Source organism: Octopus bimaculoides, chromosome 10, assembly GCF_046866305.1.
Source record: "Octopus bimaculoides isolate indiv1 chromosome 10, ASM4686630v1, whole genome shotgun sequence".
In the NCBI taxonomy this organism is placed as follows: domain Eukaryota; kingdom Metazoa; phylum Mollusca; class Cephalopoda; order Octopoda; family Octopodidae; genus Octopus; species Octopus bimaculoides.
Window position 1 is genome coordinate 90702337 of NC_142937.1, and position 17500 is coordinate 90719836.

General features: G+C 36.3%; 2 protein-coding genes across 2 annotated transcripts in view; both read left to right on the forward strand.

The window, feature by feature from the left end:
• Window positions 1-10170, forward strand: part of LOC149133805 (neurotrypsin-like) — an 18681-nt gene extending 8511 nt beyond the window's left edge. Inside the window, exons 4-6 of the mRNA XM_089358997.1 lie at window positions 5567-5614; window positions 6639-6786; window positions 9875-10170. Coding sequence (XP_089215123.1) covers window positions 5567-5614; window positions 6639-6786; window positions 9875-10034 — 356 coding nt within the window. The 3' untranslated portion in view covers window positions 10035-10170. The remainder of the gene's footprint in view (window positions 1-5566; window positions 5615-6638; window positions 6787-9874) is intronic.
• Window positions 10171-11216: 1046 nt separating this feature from the next.
• The window catches only part of LOC149133806 (uncharacterized), a 7461-nt gene continuing 1177 nt past the window's right edge, over window positions 11217-17500 (forward strand). Inside the window, exons 1-3 of the mRNA XM_089358262.1 lie at window positions 11217-11236; window positions 12985-14107; window positions 16706-17500. The exon at window positions 16706-17500 is cut by the window's right edge and continues 1177 nt beyond it. Of these exons, the coding sequence (XP_089214388.1) occupies window positions 11217-11236; window positions 12985-13972 (1008 nt within the window). The 3' untranslated portion in view covers window positions 13973-14107; window positions 16706-17500. The remainder of the gene's footprint in view (window positions 11237-12984; window positions 14108-16705) is intronic.

Below are 17500 nucleotides of genomic sequence, written 5' to 3' on the forward strand. Positions count from 1 at the left end.
GTCTTTGATCCGTGAATAACTACAATCTTTCCTCCTGCTAGACATGGAGGCCCTAAAAAGTTCATAGATGCCACCCTCCGTCTCCTATCAAACCATAAAAACTCCGTAAAATATTTAGATATTGGAGTTAGATAGCTTAAGATGGATATGTTGTCAGTTAATCGAAGCTCAGCAACAATAACAACGACGACTGCAATTAATTTCGGCACAAGTCCAATCGTGACACTCGGTTGTTTACGACGACGAGGGTTCCAGTTGATCCGATCAATGGAACAGCCTGCTCGTGAAATTAACGTGAAAGTGGCTGAGCACTCCACAGACACGTGTACCTTTAACGTAGTTCTCGGGGATATTCAGCGTGACACAGAGCATGACAAGGCTGGCCCTTTGAAATACAGGCACAACAGAAACAGGAAGTAAGAATGAGAGAAAGTTGTGGTGAAAGAGTACACCGGGGTTCGCCACCACCCCTGCCGGAGCCTCGTGGAGCATTAAGTGTTTTCGCTCAATAAACACTCACAACGCCCGGTCTGGGAATCGAAACCGCGATCCTACGACCGCGAGCCCGCTGCCTTAACCACTGGGCCATTGCGCCTTCACAAGTCCAATATTTTGGAAGTGAAGGGGATAAGTCAATATCATCGATCCACGATTTTGACTAGTAATTTATTTTATTAATCCCAAAAGAACGAAAGCCAAAGCTGACTTCGACGGGATTTGAACTCAAATAATAAATCTTAAAATATTGCAAATAATTATTTCTGATACATTAACGATTCTGCTCACCCACCGCTCATCGTCTCGCTAATTAATAGCGAGTATTTGACTTTTATGTCGTTGGCTCACCAAAGCCTGAACAATGACGTCTAATGCATTTTGTTCGATGTAGCCTAACTTTCTCTAGGACGGACATTGTCTTTATTGTAATTTACTATTAAATAAGTTTGACGATCAATCAATCGAACACTACAGTGACCATGTTACTGCAGTATGTTTAGTTTCAAAGTTTTTCAATTCTGTATTTTAAGCACATTTACGAAAGCTTAAATGTGCTTAAAATTAGATTTGAGTTCGCTGCACAACTATTAGCATTCTGTCTATGCTTTATAAAATTTTCGTAAGTTAAAACTGATTTGCACATTTACCATCAGAGTTTATTTGTTAGAGTGGACTCATGCACCTTCAACTCTTGCATATTGTATTATTATTATTATCATTATTCAACACAGGCCAATGGAACTGACTTTTCCACTCTTTGTTATCCTGTCCACTATTAGTATTCTATGTTCCCCCGACCCATTATGTTAATATAATTAGGTAAAAGTTTAGGTAAAACTTTAGTGTGATGTCATTGCTTGAGAATAAGTTTTTACTTAACGAAAGTCAGAATACTCCGAAAGCCAATCGCTTGTGGTTAAAAAGGGAACAAACAAAAAACAAAAAAATGAAATAAACTCCACATAAATCTTTCATCCTATTTACACAGCAAATTAAAATTGACAACATCGATTCCATGTCAAAATAAGAATAAAAACTAAGAAAATGTATATTTGAAACATAAATCTTCATATTCATGTGGAACACATATTTCTGTCAGTAAAATATTAATTTCTTTATGATAATAATGAAAAGTCAAAAGGAAAACTTCTTTTACATAATAAAATGCCTTCCCATAAAGGATCTGTCAAGATGTATTATCAAGAACGCATATATTTTCTCGAATGAACTAATCTAATATTGCACTATCTAATTTAAACTTTCATTGTAATAGGTTAGGTTAAGTTAAATAAGTCACTTAGTGGAAAATATAAGATATTTACACTGAAAATACGCTTCTGTGTATTTACTGTGTTAGTAATAAACCTTAATTGTGCAATATCTAAAAATATAGAAAAACTATTAATTCACATGAATGTGTAGCTAAGAAGTTCGCATTGCAATCACATGATTTCAGGTTCACTCCCACTGGTCAGTAAGTATTTTCTACTGTAGCACTGGGCTGACAAAGCGAATTTGTGGAAGCTTGTCGTATAATATGTTACCATGCCTATCTCTTTTGGTGGCGTTCTTCAGTCGTATGGGTTCCACACCAACATTATGCAGGAAACAGCGCACTTATCTTATAATTTAAATATATCACTCTTTCTATCTTTCAAAAATGAAATGAAACGGAAATTGACAATGAAATACAACTGATGACACATATCCTGAAGTATGGCTTTTATGCAGAACATTTGATTCCGGAAATCATCACCGTCATCATCATCATCATCATCATCATCATCATCATCATCATCATCATCGTCATCGTCATCATCATCGTCGTCATCATCATCATCATCATCGTCATCATCATCGTCATCATCATCAGAATCGTCGTCATCATCGTCATCATCATCAGAATCGTCGTCATCATCATCGTCATCATCATCATCATCATCATCATCATCATCATCATCATCATCAGAATCGTCGTCGTCGTCGTTTAACGTTCGTCTTCCATGCATGTGTGAACTGGATTCTTTTTACGTGGCACCAGCACTGGCAGGGTCACCAAGTAACTTGCAAGACAAAAGAATTTTGAGAGGAGCATTTGAGGTGGGGGTGACTTGTGTCAGAGGATGAAAGGTTAGAGAGTGACAGGGAGAGAGAGAGAGAGAGAGAGAGAGAGAGAGAGAAAGAGAGAGAGAGAGAGAGAGAAAAGCAGAAACAGGTGTCTTGCTATAACGGAGAGGGCATTGGAAGAGGTGATCCGGTGTCAGATGATGAAAGGCTAGAGCGCGACAGAGAAATAGAGAGGCAGAAACAGGTATCTTGCTATAGAGGAGGTACATTGTTACCCAGTGAGTGAGAAAGAGAGGGGAGAGAGAAGAGAAAGAGAGGGAGAGAAAGAGAGAGAGGAGGACAGAATGAGAGGAAGAGAGAGAGAGGGAGGGATAGGAAAGTACGAGAAAGAGGACAGAAACAGGTGTGCTGATGTAAAAGAGATAATTGGTTACCTAGTCAGAGGGAAAAGAAAGAGGAGAGAGAGAGAAAGAGAGAGTGGGAAATAGCAACAGTGTGAGAGAGAGAGAGAGAGAGAGAGAGAGAGAGAGAGATAGAGAGAGAGAGATGGTGAAGTGCCAGGGTATACTCACAAGTAACAAGGATCAGAGCGTAGATATGATGGTTGAGTAAAGAAAAGAGAAGCACGAAGTCAGGTATACGCGGTCAGGTATTGCCAAGAAGGCGCAAGTAGGGAGTGGGGATGGCAGTGATTGTCGAAAACCTGGGTACAAAGATGGGGTAGGTCGTGGGTGGGAGAGTGGCGATACTGTGAGCAGGGCAGTGAAAGCAGAGAAAAGGATTAGAAGACAATCATGAATTATGAAGGCGAAATAAGAAATGTAAATAAATGCAGGGCTTTAAATAATATTTGGTTGAAACGATTTTGGATCTTCAAGTAATGTAAATTTTCATCAAATGTTTAAATCTGAAACCGAAATCAGATACGAGTATTATGACTCATCTCTTCAACAGAAAAAAAAATTATTTGTAGGCTACAAATATATATATATATATATATATATATATATATATATATATATATATATATACATACATATATATATATATATATATATATATATATATATATATATATATATATATATATGTATATATATATATATATATATGTAAGCAATATATATATATATATATATATGTATATATGTATATATATATATATATATATATATATATATATAATGTGGGATGAATATAGGAATGATAACGATAATCCTTAGATGGAATTTATAAATATTTTAATGCTTTAAAATATTTATAAATTCCGTCCGAGGATTATTGTTATTATTACCATATATATATATATATATATATATATATATATATATATATATATATATATATATATATATATATATACGTTCGTGCTGCAGATCGAGGTGAGAGGGATAACTTCCCTTGGCAAACAGGACACAGTCGTGTGTCGATAAGCCAGCTGGAGGAGATGTCCTCCTGGGGCTAAAAGCAACAGTAACATCCACCCCTAGGGGTCAGCCACACTTAAGTGGCAATATACTACACTTTATCGTGCAGTTACTGTTAATACTTCATTTAGAGAATTAACATTGCTTATATATATATATATATATATATACACACTTTTACACTTACACTTTTACTTGTTTCAGTCTTTTGACTGTGGCCATGCTGGAGCACCGCCTTTCGTTGAGCAAATCGACCCCAGGACTTATTCTTTAGAAGCCTAGTACTTATTCTATCGGTCTCTTTTGCCGAATCGCTAAGTTACGGGGACATAAACACACCAGCATCGGTTGTCAAGCGATGTTGGGGGGACAAACACAGACACACAAACACATACACATATATATATATACATATATACGACAGGCTTCTTTCAGTTTCCGTCTACCAAATCCACTCACAAGGCTTTGGTCGGCCCGAGGCTATAGTAGAAGACACTTGCCCAAAGTGCCACGCAGTGGGACTGAACCCGGGACCATGTGCTTGGTAAGCAAGCTACTTACCACACAGCCACTTCTACGCCTATATATATATATATATATATATATATATATATATATATATATATATATATATATACAATATATATATATATATATATATATATATATATATATATATATATATACAATATATATATATATATATATATATATATATATATATATACAATATATATATATATATATATATATATATATATATATATACAATATATATATATATACAATATATATATATATACAATATATATATATATACAATATATATATATATATATATATATATATATATATACAATATATATATATATACAATATATATATATATACAATATATATATATATACAATATATATATATATACAATATATATATATATACAATATATATATATATATATATATATATATATATATATATATATATATATATATATATATATATATATATATATACAGTATATATATATATATATATATATATATATACAGTATATATATATATATATATATATATATATATATATACAGTATATATATATATATATATATATATATATATATACAGTATATATATATATATATATATATATATATATATATATATATATACAGTATATATATATATATATATATATATATATATATATATATATATACACATGTATATATATATAATCGAATCCTGGTAAAAATCCACGAAAATGTATGAAAAGCTACAGGATGACTAAGTCCAGCAAAATAATATTTGAAGAATATGTGAGGCTTCGTTTTAGAGAGGAAGGGTATCAGCTATTCACGAGCTCATATTTGGCTCTCCGGGTCCAGAACACCGATCTACAGGCTCAAGCATTCTCATGGACACTGCATACGCACGTACGTAAATATATACATAAGGACGTACACACATACATACACATGCATGCACACGCACGCACGCACACCTGTATATATATATATATATATATTTATATGTGTGCGCGTAACCATTTATATATTTGCTTCATTTTGCAGGCAGCAACACAATTACTACGACTAAAGAGCCTAAGATTTCGAACACTGGTATGTATTCTTCTTCTTCTTCTTCTTCTTCTTCTTCTTCTTCTTCTTCTTCTTCTTCTTCTTCTTCTTCTTCTTCTTCTTCTTCTTCTTCTTCTTCTTCTTCTTCTTCTTTTTGTATTTGACTCTTTTTTGAAGATGTTTTTTTTTTAAAAACTTTCCGTTTGCAATACGTTTTATTCAAGTATAACGAAACGAAATTTTCTCAGAAGTACCTGTAACCTGAACTATAATTGCTTTAAGAAATAAAAAATGAGATTTCTTTCACAAAGTTTTAAAATTTTGTTTAGACGCTACTTTTTCACATCCAAAATGGCTACCACACATAACAATGCAATACGACAGAGCACTATAATAGCTAATAAATCGACTCGAAGTCAAGGAACACAACTAAATATACAAGAGGGAAAAGAAAATGAACGGAATAGTGAACGATTAATAAAAGTGCCAAATATGCAAACGAGAGATTTGGAAGACATCGACTGTAATAATAACAACAATAGCTATAGCACTCCTTACACGTTTCCAAATATTGTGGTCCGTCCATGTAACGGCTGTGTGAAGGCAATAATTCCTTTAGTATTAAAAAAAGAGATTAAATTGATTAAATTTACTCTCACATCAACCAGTAAAACAACCTCTCCTGGATATTACGAAACAAATCATCTCAATTGTGGCACTTTGTGTTGCACCAAAGATGCACGAAAACCTGAAATTGTCATTCCCCTCACTATACATGATCTTACACTCTTCGTTTCTTTTGTCCCCTATCATCATGTCTGCTCTCCTTTTACATGTGCTGTTGCAAGTATTCAGACCAAATCTCCAATCTGGTTGCTATCTATGATTCATAGTGACCATCTCTCATTTTCTCCTTGTAACGATGATACTGTATTTCCTCCTCTAAGTCACACATCAGATTATTTCAGTTTGCCTCTATCCCTTGTTTTAATTATTATTTTCCATGTTATTCAGTATTCTTCTTCAATAATAATTCAATTTATTTTTTCTTAATTTTAAACACTAGGAAATGGTTCAGGAATACGACTAGTTGGAGGTGACAACAATACCTATGGCCGTGTTGAAGTGTTCCATGAAGGAAGATGGGGCACTATCTGTAATGACTGGTGGGATGAACGAAATGCTATCGTGGTGTGCCGCATGATCGGATTTAGGTAAGATTGTTGATAACGATGTCTAGCAACGCGTGTGCTGGTGATTATTGTGATGGGGTTGAGTGTTGTTTAAAATGGCGTTTATGTTGGTGGTGTCAGAGTGATATAGGGATTGATATACTTACAGGATTCTACCTTCATCGCTTACTCCAAAGAGCCTAATAACGCTTGTGTATATTTCTGTGATGATAATGATTACATAGTGAAAAGAAAAATCCCCTCAAAATGTGAGAAAATACGAAATATAAATGGAAACAAAACTAAACTAGAAAAGCACTCGGAGAGCGCAGATCTCCGCCAAGCAGTTCATGTCCACCCATATACACGCATGCTGAAAATCGCCCAATTTCCCAAACCTACGCCGGCAAAAGCATAACCTCCTTGGCGGGGGTAAAAAGGAAATAACACAGCCATATGATTTTTAAAAAAACCCTTTAAAAACATGAATCATCTGAAGCAGTTATAATACATCAATGACAACAAGCTAGTTTCACCATACAACCTAAAAGAAACAATAATTACCTAAAACTTGAGTGATAGACATACAAGTAAAATTACTAATAGAGAAACGAAAATAAACATTGGAAACAGCAGCGCCACCATAGGTTACGTGGAAACGACGAACGTGTTTTCAAGGGAGATAATCAAAGAACGTAACAATACTTCATGTGAAGTAAATATAACAAATGAAAAATCCTTCAAGAATCATAAAAATTCCCAGATCACTACCAAAATTTCATCATCTGTTTCTTGTGTCATTACCAACTTTTTTTGCAAGTTTCATCAAAAACCGTTCTCAACTTTTTGAGTTATTTTGCACAAAGGTGGACAGACGGACAAACCAACACCGATGGAAACATAACCTCCTTCCTTGGTGGAGGTAATAAGGATGATTCAAACAGAAGATCATACGTAAACAACCACTTGAATATTTTCTAAACTAAAAAAAAAAAAAGAAAGAAAAAAAAAACCAAGCAGACAGTAGAAGTTATTAATATGAAGACAAAACAAATGAAGAAAATAATGAACAAAATATAAATATAATTCAAGTGGAATGTCAAATAAAATAAAGAAACAATCCTTTTCTAGAAATAATAGATTTCTAAATCTCTCAGAGAAATTTATGCATTAACAGCACAATAAAGTGATAGCATGTTGTCAAATTAATACCAGTAATATTAGAGATACCAAGCTCAATTTTTCAAACTTACACCCAGATTTGACTACAGCTACAGATAAACACGGAGACCATATAAAGACTTAATACTTTATAAATATATTACAGTTTGTCAGTAATAGTGTTATAGATTTTCAACATGCCGATTATGGGTTCATTATTTTTAGGTTAGCGAAATTGATAAAGGAGTGTTATGCAACTCGAACAAAACAAATACCACAATACGATTGTTGTTCGAAAGCAGCGGATTAGGGCTAAGTGTAATATCACGTTAGTACATCAAAAATATATTGCAATTTGTCAACAATATTGTTATTTGTTTATAAGTTTTCAACACTTGTTCATTGTATTTAGGATGGTTATAGTGACAAAAGTGTGTTGTACAACCCTGTCAAGACAAATATTACAAAGCATTTGTTGTTTGAAAGTGGGATACTCGTACATTATAAATAAATTTCGTTTCTGAATGACAAAGGGGAAAAGCAACCTTACAACAAAACTGAATATTGTTAAAAATGAAAAATATATACACACTCTATAGTAGCTACAATTAACAATATACGACTGAAACACTAAAATATTGCAGAAGAATCCCCCCACTAAAGAAATACAATGTTAAAACTTTCAAAAAATATTCCAGTATCTGCAGATTATGAATTACAGGTTGGCTGATTCTACTAGCCGACACATGAAGTACCAAGAGATTCGACTCGAATAAACCAAGTCAAAATTTAAGCTAGATGCTGATTGAGAGATATGAACTATTTGCATAGGAGATAAAGCGTTTGTGGGCAATGAAAAAGGTTGAGGCAGTCCCACTTGCAGTCGGAGCACTTGGTACTGTATGCACCAGAAATGAAAATTACTTTTAAAAAATTAGGGAAATATCAGAGTGGAACATAACACCCCTTGAAACTGCTAGGGAGGAGATATGTCGATTATTTTGACTCCAGTGCTTGACCGGTACTTATTTTATCGACCCTGAAAGAGAGAAAGGCAAAGCCAAGATCAGCAGAATTTGAATTCTGAACATAAAGCTGGACAAAATGCCGCGAAGCATTTTGTCCGACGTGCTAACGATTCTGCCAGCTCGCCGCCTTTCACTTGGCTTCAAAGTTTGACACAAGGCCAGCAATTTAAGAGGGAGGTGTAAGTTTATTACATCGACGCCAGCGCTCAACTGATACCTATTTCACTGACTCCAAAAGAACTAAAGGCAAAGCTTACTTTGGTGGAATTTGAACTCGGAGCATAAAGACCGACAAAATACCAGACGCAGAGAGAAACCATGAGTTACAAATCAAATGAAAAATTAGATGCTGAGTATAGAAGATCTTACACAAAAAGCTACTTGAGTAATGTTTAAATAGAATGTTTAGAGAAGCTAAGAAGGTTATGAACAAAGAAGTAACTACTATGCATTAATACTAATTGCTTCTGATTTAGGTACTAGCAATTTTGAGGGGAAGGGATTATTTGATACCATCTATTCGAGAACTTGACTATTACTTTATTTTGTTGACCCCGAAAAGATGAAAAGCAAAGTTGACCCCAGCTGGGTTTGAACCCAGACTATAAAAAATTGGAACAAAGCTGCAAAGCAGTTTTCCGTGCTTTTACGACTCTGTACCAGGAAATAACAATGCTAGGAATTGTAGAGATTATGAAATCAGTCTCACACTAAATTTGTTAAACATTTTTATGCATGTTTCCCGGATAATCCGACCAATTTTTGACGTAAGAGAAGAAGCTCTTCATGTATTTATGAAACTACGAATGATAACATAGTCTTGATGTGTTATCTATGAAACTACGTATACTAAAAGCAACAATAAAATTCACGATAAAGCTAATAAATATTGCTTTATGTTTTCTTCTTACCATAGTTCTATTTTTCTTCTCTAAATTCAGTACTGGCAAGCCGTATAAGCCTACGCCTGGAAACGGTCCTATATGGTTAGATGACGTGAAATGTAAAGGAGACGAAGAAAACATATCCGAGTGTGCCAGGAAAAACTGGGGTGATCACGACTGCTTCCACAACGAAGATGCCGGTGTTATATGTCAGTAAAATAATTTCAAAATGGTTTTTCCCATTATGGTTATTAAAATATTTATTAAAAGTAATATAAATAGATAAACATGCATGGATAAACGTATTATAACATTTTAATGGCGAATAAAATATATTTACTCTGCTCATTTCAGTTCTCTATTCAGACAATTCCATTGCTTGTTAGAAAGGCATTAACGCCATAACTGTACATTCATGTTGGCGTTGGAGAGGGGAGGCCGGTATGCATGGGCGACTACTGGTCTCCCATAAACAACCTTTGTGGACTTGTGCTTCGGAGGGTAACTTTTTAAGTGCAATCCCATGGTCATTCGTGACCGAAGGAGGTCTCCGATGGTTGATCGATGTGGAAGGAAGATCGAGCTGAGAACGGAGCACAGATATTAAAACAAAATATTCGCTGCATGGTTGGCGTATTAAAGCTGTCCTGTTCTTACGTGATTGGCGGAATATATGTAGATTCAGGATAAATATCAATCGCATTGATAACATCAGGATTAGCGAAGCTTATGGGTGCGCCACCTTCCTCATTACGAACCATTAAAGTTAAAATTCATAATCTTGACAAAGAAGTCGTTGAGTTTCAAGCATTGAACCATTTGAACTCCACGGCAGCACATCATTTTAGCTTTCTATCGTAAATAATATCAAATGTACTGTGTTCGACTTTATTACAATGTCTTGTTGGGAATATTTCACCAATATTCTTTGTGTTGGAAGAATGCATATATTCAAGATCAGAAGTAGTTTAATATTTATCCTTGGGTATTGTATAATATTTTAGCAGTAATGTTATATCGCAAAAGAAACTAATATCTTTATGTGATTTTAAGCAGCCGAATCGTATATGTAATATATTTCAAAGAAATGCGCAATATATTCTATAGAAATGGAGCGTAATCGACACATTCAATCATATTTTGTGGTTAAATAGGCGTCACTGCATATATTTTTCAATATATTTAATAGCTTATGCTAGAATTTGTATTGTAAATGCGTAACTTTGAAGACATGGTGTGATGGGATGTAAGGGCTAGGAGTTCAAAAGACGACAACCTTTTCGACGATTTATTCATTTGCATGCATGTATGTATTTATGTATGTATGCATGCATGTATGTATGCATGTATGTATGTATGTATTTATTTATGCATGTATGTTTTGTACACACACAAACACATGGTGCAGATGCGGCTTTGGTAAGAAGTTTGCATCCCAACTGCGTTGCTCCGGGTTCAGTCTTACCGCGTAGCTCCTTCTGTAAGTATATTCTTTTATAAAGTTAATTTTCACCGGCCACCTGCATGGTAGCAAGGTTGTGAAGAAAAGATTCTTGTTTTGTTCATCATCCTTTAATCCTTCGGATGGTCTTTCAGATTTTTATTATCCCAGATATCGTGATCATTTCTAGTTTATAAATTACGGAGTTGTGTTCTCTCTCCAAGAACCTAATTTCAGCAACACTTTTCCCCTAACGGGTTGGCATGCACCATGTTGCTCTAAAGATAGTATGTATGAAGCTGAAAATGCATCTTGGGGACTAGATTTGCACGCTCCTCATCAATGGTCCATCTATATTCTATTTCTCTTGTATTTTTCTAACTGAATAGGTGCCCAGTGGGTAGCTGATTTCCACAAAAGCGCTTATGTTTCACTCGTGGTCCTACACAATAATATCTGAGCAGCTGTGTTTCAATTTCGTGGTCGTTTTAATTTCCAAGTTCCACCGCCGATATTCTTTTGATCCACTGATCCCAACGTACTCAACTTTGTCGGACTTTTTTGTCTTTTGGTGGATCCTGTTCCAGATTGTTCTCGCCACCGCATCATGCTTCATGGGAAGATAATATCTGGAAGACATTCTCTCGCAGATGGCAATAATGGGGATGGTGTCTTCAGTTTTGGTTTTGCACAGTCTGCATTTGTTATCTATTAGTATTTTCAACCTTTTAAGCTGTTAGTACTCGGTAGGGAACTTTTGTTCTTGGATTGCTTGGCGGTAACCTTCAAAGCGTGATATTATAAACATGTTGTTACTCCTTACCAAGCTTTTGATATCATTTTCTTGAGTTTTTCGGGCCAAGTACCCACGCACTATCCCTCCAGTACACTGGCCCAGTTTCAATTTTATGTATGTGTATATATGTATTTTCGTATCTATTTGTATCAAACCTCTAACTACCTCATCAACATCTTTAATGGCGACGTAGAAATTAAAATATAAAGCCTACTGTGCATTGTTATCACTGCAAATAATTACATATCTTACTGCGAAATATTGTCGTTACTTCCTATAATCACAGAGTGAGGCAAATTGTCATCGTTGTAGATTGCGGTGAATTACTGTCATCACTATAAATATTAATTATGCGAACCTTCTGCGAAATATAGCTGTCACTGCAAATAACCACATAACGTGATATATTGCCATCGCTGGAGACTACGGTGAAATACTGTCATCATTGTAATAATTGTACGAACCTTCCGTGAAATATTGTTTCAACTTAAGCAATCGCGCAGCCTGCTGTGAAATATTATCATGATAGTAAACAATCATACAAGCTCTGGATTATTGTTATCCTCCTAAGCAATCACATAAATATTGTTGCCGAAGTAAAAGATCACACAAACAGTGGAAATATTGCCATCATAATAAACGATCACATAAAATTTGACTGTAAAGATCTCACTACGTGGTTGCTCGAGCTGCTAGAATTAACAACCAAATCCTACAATCTTAAACCGAGCAGACACATGCAGTAATATATATATTCTGTCGGCTAAAATAGACAGGATGGTCAAGACTACCGATTATAGTTCGACTTGATTAGGACGACTGATCCAGAAATAAGTAGCAAGGACAATAAGCGAAGTAGTCCTAAAAGTGGACATCCGCTGAACCGGAAATAGTGGCCAAAATATCCTTCAAGCCGGCTTAAACAATCAGGAGACCATTAGATAATGCAATCCCTCCTCCTCACCGTCATCGTCATCGTCCTCTTCCTCGCCCTCCTCCCCTCTCCTTCTCGTCTTCGTCCTCGTCCTCGTCCTCGTCGTCCTCCTCGTCCTCCTCCTCGTCGTCCTCCTCGTCGTCCTCCTCGTCGTCCTCCTTGTCGTTCCCCTCCTCGACCCCTTCCTCCTCGTCCTCCTCGTCGTCCTCCTCCTCGTCCTCCTCGTCGTCCTCCTCCCCTCCTCGTCCTCGTCGTCCTCCTCCTTGCCCTCCTTCTCCTCCTTCTCCTCCTTGCCCTCCTCCTCCTCCTTGCCCTCCTCCTCCTCCTTGCCCTCCTCCTCCTCCTCCTCCTCCTCCTCCTCCTCCTTGCCCTCCTCCTCCTCTTCCACCCCACCTCCTCTATTCCTCCATTTCTTCTTTCTCCTCCTTTCCTCCTTCTTCTCGTCCTCTTCCACCTCCTCCTCCACTTCTTCTTCCTCCTCCTCCACTTCTTCTTCCTCCTCCTCCACTTCTTCTTCCTCCTCCTCCACTTCTTCTTCCTCCTCCTCCACTTCTTCTTCCTCCTCCTCCACTTCTTCCTCCTCCTCCACTTCTTCTTCCTCTTCCTCCTCCTCCACTTCTTCCTCTTCCTCCACTTCTTCCATTCCTCCTTTTCCTCCACTTCTTCCCTTCCTCCTCCTCCTCCGCCTCTTCCTCCGCCTCTTCCTTCGCCTCTTCCTCCGCCTCTTCCTCCGCCTCTTCCTCCACTTCTTCCCTTCCTCCTCCTCCTTCTCCTCCTCCTACTTCTTCTTCTTCATCTTCTTCTTCTTCTTCTTCTTCATCTTCTTCTTCTTCTTCTTCTTCTTCTCCGCCTCCTCCTCCTCCTCCTCCTCCTCCTTCTCGTCCTCCTCGTCGTCGTCGTCGTCCTCCTCCTCCTCCTCCTCCTTCCTCCTCCTCATATCGTCGTCGTCGTCGTCGTCGTCGTCATCATCAACAGCAGCAATAACATATACTTTATAACTACTCCCATGCCATCAGATTGTTCCTGATCTCAAATGATTACCAACGTACAGCAATCATCCCAGCCAAGAAAAACGGGGCATCCACCATCACCACCACTGCTACTACTTGCTGTCAGAAGGTGTGTAAATTATTTGTCTAACTAAATCCACAACACAGAGCATTAATTAACTCATTTAAAGTATTTGAAATCGCTATATAATTGTGAAGATTTGCGATATTGTATAGGGGAAAATGATAAATTGCCTAATGAAGTGGTAGTTTATGTTTAATTAGTGTTGGAGGCTAATATCTGTATTATTAATGAGGTCTATAGATTTACGTAAGCGTGTATCCTTCTCTCAAGTATTCTGTATTTGTCTGCAAAACCGAACCCTGACACAAACAATGGCTTACGTTTCTCAGGGGACACACTGGAAGTTTTCTTCATGTCTCTTGGTGTCTGAAATTGTTTTCTCTACTTAGCGGGAGGAAAACAAAGCGAAAATAATATTAGCTAGTAATTAATTATCGTTTATTTTTAATCAGCTCATATAAGTATATATATATATTTTAGTATTCTATATACGAAACGTGTGAAGGCTAATCTATCTATCTATCTATCTATCTATCTATCTATCTATCTATCTATCTATCTATCTATCTATCTATCTATCTATCTATCTATCTGTGGCGGAGTTGGCGAACGCGTACATCGCATTCGTCATCGATTACCGTCTGACCGTCGGGTATTGTCCCGGCCCTACCATCACCAAACTGGAACGCATTCTCTTCCACTTCTTGTGGAAGTGTTCCGATGGTTAGGCGATCCATTTGCTGTCAAAACCCGCTAAATGGAAGGCTAGGCATGCCGTGGTTGATGATGCGCAGATATGTGCTGAGACTGCAACATTTCCGGTGCTTCATAGACGACGGTGAACAGGTGTGGTCGTCGTTTGTGCGGCGCGCTTTCCCGCAGCTCGTCTCCTTAGCCGAACTGCAGTCGTGGATTAAACAGAGACCTAGGCTCGGCGAATGGCACCGCGAGTGTCGCGTTGCTCTCAAGCAACTCTGCCGTCCGGGATCAAACCTGTGCGACTTCATTACAACAAAGGCGTTCTATAGAGGATTAGTGGAGGGGAGGTGCGACGACGTTCTCGAGCAGAATCTAGGCGTCAACGAGGAACACATGACCCACCTGTTCAGGACAACTTTTGGGCCGGGACCTATGGACAATCACCAGAGATCCCTTTGTTTTTATGAATTTTTTTTTAGTACCTGCATCCTGATTTGAAAATTCAATAAACCCTGTGCTGAGAGCCAATGCAAGGAACTGTTAGTAGCTCGTATCTTTATACTATGTACATTAAATGATATTTATTTCTGATTGGATAGAATACTTCTTTCGTTGATCTGGCCTTATCGGAACAGTAAGCTATACATACATACATACATACATACACACATACATACATACATACCAGGTTTATACCTGTAATTATTGGGACCCTGGGATATATAACACACTGCCTAAATACTAATCTTGAGAAATTAAGCTTCTCAAAACCAGAAAGGAGAAAACTAATTCGAAGACTACAGATCCAATTCATCACTGGAACTGTAAAAATCTGTAAAACTTTCCAAACGTTTAACATTTAAATATATATTAGTATATCTAGATATGTAACTATATGCATGAGAATACATAAAACATACATACACACATACACACATACATACATACCCTGTTGTTGATGTTGAAATTCCAATGAAGGAACCTTGGATCTAGGTTAGAAACCTGTTCTTTCTTTATTGGTATGAAATCTTGAAATAAACTGAATAATGACATACATACATGCATACATACATACATACATACATACATACACGCACGCATAATACGTACGTACATACATACATGCATACATACGTACGTACACACAAACACACACACACGTGCACACACATAATAGTCATACATATACATATGCATATATACATATATATATGTGTATATATGTGTATATACGCATGCTTATGCACATGCATGAATGTATGCACACACATTTGTACATATATGCATGTATGTGTAGCACATCACCTTACATATATGTATGTATGTATCTATATGTATATATATGTATATATATATATATATATATATATATATATATATAGACACACACACATACATCCGTATACATATATACACACGTATATAATATATATATATATATATATATATATATATATATATATATATATATATATATATACATACACACACACACACACACACATATATATACGTATGTATATATATTATATTCATGCATATACATGTGTGTTTGTGTATACATATGTGTATGGATTGCGTATTTGTATATATTCACACACATACATACACACACTATCATAGACATGCATGCGCACACACACACATTTACATGCATCTGTACATGTAAGCATATCATTTCAATAAAAGCCTGTTTTCTATATTAATTAGACACCAAATGAATCTGCATTAAGTTACCACTGGAAACTGATTATTATTTCATTGCAGGAGGTGAATAAATACAATGGCATTGATTATAACTACACTAACAATTATGTTTCTCTACATTCAAACACAGTGTGTCAGTTTACTGTGTAATTCCAACAACCATAAAATTAACAATAACAGCAGCAGCAGCAGCAAAACAATAACAACAACAACAATAATTTTTCTTTCTAATTTTAGGAACAATGACGACAATTTTTGAGAGGAGAGGACAAGTTGATTGCATTGACCCCAGTACTGGTACATATTTTCTATCGACCCCGAAAGGATTAAAGGATAAGCCGACTTCGGCGGAATTTGAACTCAGAATGTAAAGAGCCGGACGAAATACCACTAAGCATTTTGTCTGGCTGTCAACAATTCTACTTGCTCTCCGCCTTAATAATAATAATAATAATAATAGTAGTAGTAGTAGTAAATAATAATAATAATAATAATAATGATGATGATAATAATAGAGCCCAGTAGAACTGTTACAAAATGTTTGCCTCCTTGACACGGTCAGAATAATCAGGAAAGTATTAGATAACTGAAAACTATGAATAGCATGGTACCGTAGGCTGCAGGTAGTAAGTCCGCTACGCATACAAAACTCTAAGAGCTCCAAAAAAACCTGTGATAAAGAGAAAATAATAATAATCATAGCACTAAGAATCTAGAAAAGAACAAGACCGCCAATTCACTCCAAATAGACAAGTCACTAAACAGTGTGAGCTGGAGGAGGACTCGCCATCACAACTCCACTCATCTTGACACACATAATTAGCTATTCTTAATTCTAACAGCCAGTCTATAGCCACGCTGTTATTGTGGACCATTAACCACGATAATGTCGCCGCTCTCACTCACCTTTCGTGTTATTGGAGGGTGGCATTTCCATCTCTTCACCCACCCATTCAAGTTGTACTAGAAGAATTTGATGAGCATTGTCCAATGAGTGAACACTCTGTTTTCAAACTTTCCCGCTGTGTCCAT